General features: G+C 34.4%; 1 protein-coding gene across 1 annotated transcript; it reads left to right on the top strand.

Annotated features, from left to right (window-relative positions):
• Positions 1–809: 809 nt before the first annotated feature.
• On the top strand, positions 810–4399 carry LOC140562744 (uncharacterized). The gene is made up of 6 exons (XM_072688606.1): positions 810–816; positions 940–1290; positions 1445–1813; positions 2092–2199; positions 2376–2410; positions 4011–4399. Exons 1-6 carry the CDS (start codon positions 810–812, stop codon positions 4146–4148), a joined length of 1008 nt encoding a protein of 335 aa, XP_072544707.1. The 3' UTR covers positions 4149–4399.
• The last annotated feature ends 6893 nt before the right edge of the window (positions 4400–11292 follow it).

Here is an 11292-nt window from a genome sequence, read left to right as displayed (position 1 = left end):
TTATAAGCCACTTTACGATAAAAGCCACTTGACTTGACTTAACTTGACGGCTCACTTGATGCCTAATATATCACAGCCCTTGACAGATATCACTGTAGATGAAAGTAATCAATGTTTTTCACATCTGCTGTCAGTGGTGTTAATGGCTGATCAGTGTATGTTTGAGCATGATGTTTCCTTTGTTTTGTACAAGAAAATTGTTGTTGAGAAGATGTTTATCACTCCAAATTGATTACTGGAATTAAATGTATACATTTAAGACAGTGTTTAATCATAGTTTTGTCCTGCCTTCATGTATACTCTTGGAAGGTGAGAATATGTGGATGATGTAATTAAAATGATGATGTCAAGACAAACATTAATATATAGAGTCTGCTAAGTTGGTTCAATTGCTTTGGCCGACTCAATAGCCCAGCACAAGTAGTTTGCATATTGGGGTGGAAATTTATGCCTATTGACGTGAGTGGTTAGAGCTCAAATCAGCTTCCTGTAACGGGATCCAATCAACTTTCAGCATAGGATTATAAAGCTGTTCTGGTGAAGTTCAGAAGTAGAGTAATGCACAAGTACAAGCTTATCTTGATGGTTTTCCATTTCTTTCAAACTGGTAAGTAAGTTCTTGGAGTGAACCCTACTGACTTTGGACTGCAAAACAATTTTTTGTCACATTGTTTGCTTATTACTTACAGCACTGTTTTTCCAATGCAAATGTATATAATATATTTGGGTTTTGTTTTTGTTTTTTTAGAAAAACAAGTAGCTTGAAGACCTCAATGATTGTATTTTGTGCAATTATTTTGCTCTTAACAATGTCAGGTACTGTTTCCCAGTTTTCCTCAGTATTACCATGTTATTTTGGCACTGGAAACCACACATAAAGCTGTACTTTGTGTTTAATTTATTAATGATATTTTAAATAACAGGGTTTCTTTTTTTCAGGTGACACCTCTAAGATTAAAATCCCCTGTCCAAATGGTCTGGAGTACGTTCAGAATGGGGGAAATATTAGTCTGAATTGTTTGTTTTCAGCTGTTGATGTGTCAGCGACTACATGGTTCAAACAGGCTCCGGGAGAGAATCCTCTTCTGATTGCTTCTGCCTTTCGTTCAGCCATAGCTATATATCATAACGGTTTTGACAAGAGTGGACGCTTTAATGCAGTAAGAGAACAAAGCAGTTTTACTCTGAACATCTCACATGTAGAATCATCTGATTCAGCAAAGTACTACTGTGCAGCTGCATATTACTCAGATATTGCCTTATTAGACTGCACAGTTTTAGTCCTCAAAGGTAGGTGCTTGTCTACTAAACCCTGTATAAAATACTATAAAATACTATACTATAGCCTACATAAAATGCCAGATAGTTGATGACATTGTATATTTCTACATTGTAACTCTACATTTCCACCAACATCAAAATAATATTTTTATCCATTCTTTAGGTGCACCTTTTGGCCACTATGCTGTTCTCCAACTCCCCGTATTAGATCTTGTTCAACTGGGAGGCAATACAACATTGCAGTGTTCAATACTCACAGATAGCTCTGCAGGAGATCACAGTGTGTACTGGTTCAGGCATGGATCAGGAGAATCTAATCCATTAATCATCTACACTCATGGAAACAGAAGTGATCAGTGTGAGAAAAGCTCTGAGACTGGTTCTTCTACACAGAGCTGTGTCTATAAACTCCCCAAGAGAAACCTCAGCCTGTCTGATGCTGGAACTTACTACTGCGCTGTAGCTGCATGTGGAGAGATACTATTTGGAAATGGAACCAAACTGGACTTTGTAGGTCTCAAGCCCATTCCAGGTACCAAATGTTGTATTTAACTATATGAGATGTATTCTCTTTTAGTAATGATGCAAAATATTTATCCAGTGTAATGTGAAATTTATTTTTTGTGTTTTGAATTTCTGAATAATACAATAAGAAAAAGAAATTATGATGCTTCTTAGACTTTTTTGACTTCAAGATTAACTTTTTAAACTTGTTTTAGTCTGCAACAGATTTTTAAACCTTCAAAAAACAAAACCCTTAAATTATTTAATTCTGTTTTCTTGCTTTTTTTCTTTTTTTTTTTTTTTTAGAAAATGCTCTTTTGGTCACAACCATTATTGTTTTAGCAGCATCAACAATCATATCAATGGTTGTGGTTTTATTTCTGTGTAGAAAATTACACAACAGTCATCATAAAGGTAGGTAATACATAAAAGTAGTATAATACTAGCATCTACATATCAAGTATATTAGTTCTCCCAAATAAGTAATAGGTATTTATAAGTATTCAGTTCATTTTGTTAATACATTTGTGGATCATTTGAATAATTGTAACCTGTTCAAATCGATAATCGTTAATTGTTGTTTGTTGAAGATGCTGCTGAAAGCCACACAGTCCAATTAAACCAGGTGATTACTGTTTTCTGATCATTCCAAGTTTTCTGCTAAAGTAAATCTAATACTTAATGTTATGTTATGATATATATATGTGTGTGTTTTAAGCTAAATAGTATTAAATTAAATGTATATTGTTGTTGTAATGCAAAAAAACATTGTATCGCTTTATTAGAAAATTTTGTATTGTGTCTTTATTGTTATATATTTATGTAAGATAACTACTCATTTAATGTCTGGTGTATATTTTTGCTTACAGTTTAGAATGACTTGTGAAAAGCATTATGAGTGTAAACATTATAACATACCCAACAGACAGGGGCAGAGTATAATTCTTCTGATCATGAGTAAAAGTAAATGTAAGATATTAGTTAAGTATTCATATACTTATTTGTATTCTGTTAATATTTCTACTTAAGTAAAAGTCCAAACATTGGGGATAGCAGAACACAATATTAAGCTCATGGTGAAATATTTGAGGAAGATTAATAATAATAATAATAATAATAATAATAATAATAATAATCAATACATCACTGCAACAAATGGACATTTGGTAAATTGATACAAACACAACTAATCAATACTGTTCTATGTAGCTTGAGCCACAGTTTGGACGTGAGCGAGGCACCCAAGCCTCTCAGCTCTACTGTAGCTACTTTGACCCTTTGCTCTGAGCCTGGCTTTTTAAGCTGGGAAATAAAATAAAAATTTAGTAGTACTAAGGTATGTAATATCTGTCGAAATTCACTAATGATGACAATACAAGAAGATGACCAAAAGCATGGTCTAGTTGAACCTGTTACATAAAAAGTCCATGTTAATTTTTTTACAGTGCGTTATTTTGTTCCCCTGTCTCTCCTTAAAGTAAAGGTGCACGTATTTGTCACTGTACAGTGAAATGTGTCCTCTGCATTTAACCCATCTCTGGTAGTGAACACACACTCACACACAAGTGAGATAGGGGCAGTGAGGACACACACACACACAGAGCGGTGGGCAGCCAACTCCAGCGTCCAGGGAGCAAAAAGGGTAAAGGGCCTTGCTCAAGGGCCCAGCAGTGGCAGCTTGCCAAGCCCGGGAACCAAACCCACAACCCTGTTATCGAAACCCGGCACTCTAACCGCTAAGCCACCACTGCCCCTTGCATTTGATACGTAGCCTTTCATGCAAGTAATTTAACTTATTGTAAAACACAGATAGAAAGTTTGTACTTTTACTCAAGTAGCACTTTACTAAGAGTGGGTTTACTTTTATTCAAGTACAGAACTATTGTAATTTATTCAGATGTTGAATTTTAGAGTTGTTTACAAGCTTCATAGCAATGATATATTATAGCCACCAAGATAGTAATTAAAAAATATAGCTATGAATTCTATAAATGCAAACATTTATATAATTTCTAAAAGTAAAAGCATGTTCTACTTCGATTTGACCATGTCACATTAGGTTACATGTGGACCCTATTATAATCAATAGTCCATACAAAAATGTTCTTTACTTTATATTTATTACAGACTGTACATTTCTGTCTTTGAACATTTCTGCTAAACTCAAGCTATATTTTTATAGCCAGTTTGTTGTGAATTCTGTTAACCACAATTTCCTTTTGCAGGTTGCAAATGACCACGATTTGAACTATGCAGCATTGACTTTCACCAAAAAAACACAAACATCCAGAGGCAATAGAAGACAGCAGAAGCTTAAAAACAAAGAAACGGAAGTCTACTCCCAGATCAAAATTCAACAATAAATCTGTTTTTTGAAGCCAATGTAATCTTGTGCCCAGCTAATGCAATGCTAATGTAGGCAATACAATGTCTTGTACTTCATTAAAAATATCATTACTATTTAAAATAAATCTTTAATATAATCTTTGATATACTAAATAGTTTGGACATATTTCAGCATGCTTTCTTCATGTGCATGAGCATATGTTGATGTGTTTGTGGGCAAACTGAGAACACATATATATATAGGAATATACAGACTTTGATCACAACATAAGAGCAGTGAGAGGTTATAATTACAAAGTAGATGTACTGGGTGGGTTTTTATAGGGTGGCGCTCAAGCAGGAAGGTAAAGAACTGAGGACCAATCAAGAATGGCAAGGTCTTTCTCACTACTCCACCTGTAAAACAATAGAAAAATGAACTGTTTATCGACTAGTGATATTAAGCCATTTTACAACAATGGTTTATTTCACAGAACATAAAAGTTAATTTTTCTTCTGAAAATATCTAAGTAAACATATTTTGTTGCCCTTTCAAATGAGTAGGTTGTAAGTGTGTTTTCTCTGGGCAACACCTTGTTTTGTTATTTCTAGCTTTCTGTCTGGATTTCCAAGAAGCTGTAAAAGCTAAAGCTGTTTAGGCTTAATCTTTTGATGTGGTTGGAAGTTTCAGTAGTCACTTGTCCACCGTCTGCTGCAGTGTGTGAGCCATCTACACTGTGGTTCTTGCTAAATATACATATTTGTATTATGTGTGCAGTATAAAGGAAGAGTAACAGTGTATTCTTTGTAAAACTGATCTGCTGCCCTCACATCATTAAGCAAATGTATGTAATCTTGTTTTTAGAACAGCACTAATGAATTTTTAATTTGAATTGCCATTAAATTCAAGCTGTTTATTCTGCATGCCCAGGGTCATATTCAGTTTGTTATTCATAAAAATAAAATAGTATAACCACAGAAAATAAAGCTGTTATATAAATAAGTTAAAGAACTATTTTTTCTAAACATAGTTTTGAAGATTTACACATGCAGTTAGAATGCTGGGCCCCATGACAAAATGTTTATGAATAATAAAGAAATATTATATTAAAAAGACATTAACAAATATGTGTAATCTCAGGCTCAAGAATAATTTAGGGATTCCCCCCACTCCCTTTACGGTGTGGTGTCCCCCTGCCAGGCTGGTCCAACACCCATCATGTAGTTCTATTGGCTGAGATCGCCCATGCGGTCACCTACCTTGCATACTTGAATGTCATTGACTGGAAACATGAAATAGACTGAAAAACATTTGTCAGCCAGTAGGGCCTACTAAGTTCTACTAAACAAGTACAATAAGTATCTTATGTGAGATGCTAAATGCTTTTGGGTAATTAAACTAACTCCCAATTGATTATGGCAAGGAAATGCCTGGTGGGCTTCAGCTTTACATAATTGTATTTATGTGCTGCCTTTGTGTGCTCTTTGCCATGGTCTTGGCCTACCAATGGCTTTTTTTATTTATTCGGATGATCTGCTAATTTATTCACCACACTAGTCTCTACTAATCCAGCAATGCATATTAATTAGGTACCATTATTAGGCATGCCTTAAATTTGATAAACAAAGCATCTGTAAAGCAGTACCTATAAAATGCATTAAACCCTGGAGTGCTTTGCCCCTTTATTGCTTTTATGAATTGAATCAAGTACCATGTAATTTGAAAAAATAAAAATCTACTACTAATACTAATACTAAATACTAATACTATAAAATATGACTGCATAATTATTCACCCACTTTAAACTGTCCACAAAGATCCAGGTAATTAGTATTATTGGTCTCACAATTAGTGACTCTGCATACGACAACTGTTGCCAGGTTCTTCACCAGTCAAAGGGAGAGTGTGATAGAGAATTAAATCTTGACTACAGTTTGCCCTCAAAAGCATGTGGGAGACTCCAAGGACAACTGGAAGAAAGGTCTTTGGTCTAATGAGACCAAAATGGAACATTTTGGACATCTGACAAGTGGTTATGTTTTGCAAACACAAAGCTTGGGCCCCATCTAAGTACACTGTAAATGGGGCCTAGATGGCATCCATGTGAGATTAAGGTAGGCTGTGATAATGGGGTCTATTTGGCAAGCCCAACTGGGTCCCAGTAACAAAGTATGTACAAACTGACTCTGAGGGTTCTGAGGTGGGTTCTTCCTGGAACCCACCTAGCCCAAGTTACACCCATGTAAGCCCCACATGAGCATGTTGGCTGGGAGGTGTCTTAGTGACCTTCTTCACTTGTCTCCTTGTGTGGTCAGTTAGTTTATGAGGATGGCCTGCTCTAGTCAGATGCATACATTCCATAATACTTCCATTTCCTAATGATGGATTTAACTGAACTCCAGTAGATGTTTGGTGACCTTTGGTGACTTATGCTCTTCAACAAGCCTCTCTCAGAGTTGTGTGGAGTGTTTGTTTGTCTTCATGATGTATTTTAGCCAGGAATACTGATTAACTCATGTGATCTTTATTTCACTAACGGTGAGACTACTAGCTCCAGTTTTTTCGGCCTCTATTAAATTAGATCAGTTACTTTAAAAAGGGCAAATATTTATGCAGTCACTTATTTTATTAATTTATTTATTTTATCATATTCACTTTGACATTAAATAGTTTTTTGTAAGTTTGTATTAAAAGCCATAGCTGAAAAATTTACATTAGCTCAGCTATGAAAAGTAAATTATCATCAATATAAATAATGTGTGTTATTAGAAGAGTGCAATGCTTGGAGCCAGGACCCCAATCCCCAGGGACAACAGAGGCTCATGACTTTGCTCCTACTAGGACAATAAATCTTCAATTCTCTACTCTTCATAGGACATGTAGCCTAGTGATAACAAAGGTGACCAAGTGAGAAATGAGTAAATATGCATGAAAGTATATATATATATATATATATATATATATATATATATATATATATATATATATATATATATATATATATATATATATATATCACACATTATTTTTAATGTGATGTCATTGCTTGGACCTCTCAGTCCACACTCAGCAGTTCTGATTTGCATTTTCAGTTCTATATTTATGCTCGTTGTTGTGATTGGCCCACTTTAACATCCTGTCATGGTAGCCAACCTGCTTTCAGCACAGAATTATAAAAGCACGCCTGAAGAAGTTTTGCATACATATTAATCACGTGCCCATGTAAGTAAGCTCACAGAATAACCTTATTTTCAATGAATTTCCTTATAATTGCATATGTAATATTACTTAAGTGTTTGTAAAATGTAGGTGAATATCTAATTGTTTTATTTGTTATTTTGTCTAGGAAGCGTTTGGCTATGACTGGATTTTATGCACTTGTATTGTTATCTGCAATAATAGGTACTGTTTAAGTTTTGTTTTTTTTCACATGAGAAAGAAACTTTTAATTGAAGTCATTTTGGATAGTGAAAAACGGAAAATGATGATTCAAGGTCTTTGCATGGCAGCGACATTATTTTACTGGGAAATCCCACAAATTTCTGTACAAACCTCATGTTTCCTGATTTTTATTTTTAGGTGGTACAGCAAATAATGCCATGTCCAGTGTAAATGGTCTGAAGTATGTTCAGAATGGGGAATTGATCAGGCTAAACTGCTTGTTTTCATCTGTTGATGCATCAGCGACTGCATGGTTCAAACAGACTCCAGGAGAGAATCCTCTTCTCATTGCCTCGGCTTATCTCTCTGTAAAAGTTACATATCATAACGGCTTTGACAAGAGCGGACGCTTTAAGGCATTAAGAGAACAAAGCAGTTTTACTCTGAATATCTCAAATGCACAACCATCTGATTCAGCAACGTACTACTGCGTGGTTGCGTATTATTCAGATGTCGCATTATTTCACTTCGCAGTTTTAGTCCTCAAAGGTAGGTGTTTGTCTTTATTCTTTCTTTAAAAAAGTAGCATTAATTATGAAACTCTTCCTTCTGCTTTGTAACTATACACCTCACTAATCACAAAAGGATATTTCTTCTTCTTCTATTTAGGGGCATCTTTAAATCACTATACTGTTCTCCAACATCCTGCATCAGATCCAGTCCAACCTGGAGGCAATACAACTCTGCAGTGTTCAATACTCACAGAAAACTCTGCAGGAGATCACAGTGTGTACTGGTTCAGACATGGATCAGGAGAATCTCATCCAGGAATCATCTACACTCATAGAAACAGGAGTGATCAGTGTGAGAAAAGTTCTGAGACAGGTTCTCCTACACAGAGCTGTGTCTACAAACTCCCCAAGAGAAACCTCAGCCTGTCTGATGCTGGAACTTATTACTGTGCTGTAGCTGCGTGTGGCGAGATACTGTTTGGAAATGGAACTAAACTGAACTTTGTAGGTAAGATCAGATATTTTGAATCCTTTTAAATTAAATAATTATATTAACAGCTACAAAATCATCCCTAAGACAACAAAATGTAAAGGAAGTAATGATTTCTGAATGTGTGCTTTTGTGTGACACAGTTGAACTGTTTTTTTAACACAGTAAAAAGTGAAATTGGTCTATGTCATGCACAAATTCCCAGCCTTTTTCTTTTAGAGTTATAGATAAATTGACATGAACACATATTTTTATTTTTGAATATATTATTTTTTTGCTTAAAACATTTTTCATGACATTCATAGATTTTAAATAAATGATAATTGTCCGCTTTCCTGTTTTTCCAATAGAAAAAAGTGTTTTGGTCCAAGCCATAATCGCTCTAGCAGCATTAACCATTATATGCGTGGTTGCAGTTTTATTTCTGTGCGGGAATTTAAACATCTTTAATCATAAAGGTAGGTTGAGGCTGAGATAATTGTTACATTTCTGTCATGAGTGAATGTACTTTTATTTATCATTCTGTATGTTTTACACAGTATATTTTAAGTGATTTATTATTTACATGTTGAAGATGCCATGGATAGCCACACCATTCAATTAAACCAGGTAATTTTTTTTCTTCTGATTTTCTGCTACATTCAAACTACAACAAACACACATTTTATTCATTTAGTTAGTAGTGAAATATTTAATATACAGTCTTTTTCTGCAGGTTAGGTTCGCTGAAGATTTTCAGTTTGTTGCAGAGAATTTCACCAGTGGACAACAGCAGATTAATAAAGAAACTGAAGTGCAAACCCAGATCATGTATTATCAACAAATCTGAATTTGCAGAACCTCTACTCCCTTTCCTTTTTAAATGTGAATGTAATGTTGGCTGAAGAGGACTTAACATACTGTATTTCTAAAAGTGCTGTATTTCAAATATACTGTATATGTCTCAAATTGTAAGCTTGTAAAGCTTAGGTTCATTATACTGGAATATTTGACATTCACAGACAGCTTCTTCACAACTAATTCAAGGTAAATTATGGAAATATTTTATTTGATTGGGTTTTGAACGGTGTTTGGAAGTAAAAGAGTACTTCTCTTAAAAAAACGATCTAGTACTTCTAATCAAATAAGACATTTTAGAGTGTTTAAGCCATGTTAAGACCCTATATGAAAACAATTGCTAAGGTTGGGGGCATTATTCCCGACATAAACAGTAGTACATTTTGAGCATATGCTGCAGTAGCAAAACATGCACTTTGGCTTTGAAAAAGTTCTGCTATTAAATTCAAATGCATTCTAATTTTATCATGTTGGCATGCTATTTTTAATTTTTACTTCTTTTGAAATTAATGTTAATTTGCTTTCTACATGCTCATTACATAATTATATGCAACAGTTTAATGATTATGCCATCAGTAATGAAGTAATTGACTTTTTGCTAATAAAAAGATCAGTGGGTATCACACTGTGGGTATTTTCACTGTATATTGTATAACAGCATTTAATTTTAATAATTAAAATAAATAAATAAATCCATAAAATAAATGTATTCACTAGTCAGTAATAGGTTCAATGGCATCATATTTAACTTAATTACACAATGTCCTTTGTAATATTTGGGACAAAGATAATTTTTTCTTTTATATGTACCTCAGCTTCACAATTTACAATTTCAAATCAATTTGAAATTTGTTGCATTGTTTCATTAGTGCAGGCATAAGATACCTAGGCCCAATTCTAAGATGACTTTATGAACAGAAATACAGAGACTACAATGCAAGATGCAAACCACCAGTTAGCCACAAAAACAGAATGGCCAGATTACAGATTACAGCGAAAATGTGAAGGTGTAACATGCTGGTAACATTTCAGTCACTGGCTTAGTTCACCAAAGAACTCTGTGTGGTGTTAATAAAGATATTTTCTGCCAGCTGCCATCAGGCTACACAACACAGATTCTCAGAACTTACAGCAGAGCAAATCTAAATTGCTCACTCAAAGTTATTGCAAACAGATGTCTGTTCAACCAAGCTCATTTCTACTCCTGCAGGACTGTAAAGCTAGGAAAAAAGGTCAATGGCAAAAAGATTCTTGGAAGCCAAAAGCAGTAAGCTGGTGTTGGTAAAGGTTCGCAATATTGAAAACATTTTGGTCGTAGGGCTGTGTTAAGCCTTTTGGGTTAAATTCAATATTTGTTCAAAATGTTCACCAATAGTTTGATTATGAGTCATGAAAAATTAAAATAAATCCTCTCCTGACTGTACGTTAACCCTAGTCCTGAATAGCTGGCAATCCAAGGGCAGAGAGCTACATCATATGAACATACTATAAACAGTAATAAGACAACAAGGAAAATTATTGTAAGTGACTAATATAATTAGGATGACCACATTTTAATTCTATAAAAAGGGGACTCAAGGGACACATAGGAGTCATGGTTAGAAAGTTGTGGGCGGGCGGCTTCAAGAAGGCCAAAGCTATTGGGTTGTGGTAATGTATGCTTGAGAGAGGGAGGGTGTTATGTGTCTCTAAAACTATGCAACTACGTTAATGAGTATTAAAACATAAACATTTACCTACTAAATAGTCAGCAATATCCTTTATAATAAGATAATCTTCTTTACCTTATCTAACTCCTGTGCCTTAAGATAAAATTTTTACTTTACCACCTTTCGTATATTTTTACATTTTCATGATCATTAATTACTAATACATAAACAACATAAGGTCAGTTGCCACGTTGATATATTTTTTTATTTAAAACCAAACCACAGGATTTAATTCCCCTGACTTGCGGTCAT

This window comes from Salminus brasiliensis, chromosome 9 (genome assembly GCF_030463535.1).
Source record: "Salminus brasiliensis chromosome 9, fSalBra1.hap2, whole genome shotgun sequence".
Classification (NCBI taxonomy): domain Eukaryota; kingdom Metazoa; phylum Chordata; class Actinopteri; order Characiformes; family Bryconidae; genus Salminus; species Salminus brasiliensis.
This window is presented reverse-complemented; position numbering and strand designations above follow the sequence as displayed.

Bases quoted from the DNA above. Each gene is read 5' to 3' on its own strand.
- LOC140562744 (XM_072688606.1), top strand. The intron at 2,200-2,375 runs GTAGGTAATACA...TGTTTGTTGAAG, and splicing joins ACACAACAGTCATCATAAAG to ATGCTGCTGAAAGCCACACA. The intron at 2,411-4,010 runs GTGATTACTGTT...TTCCTTTTGCAG, and splicing joins ACACAGTCCAATTAAACCAG to GTTGCAAATGACCACGATTT.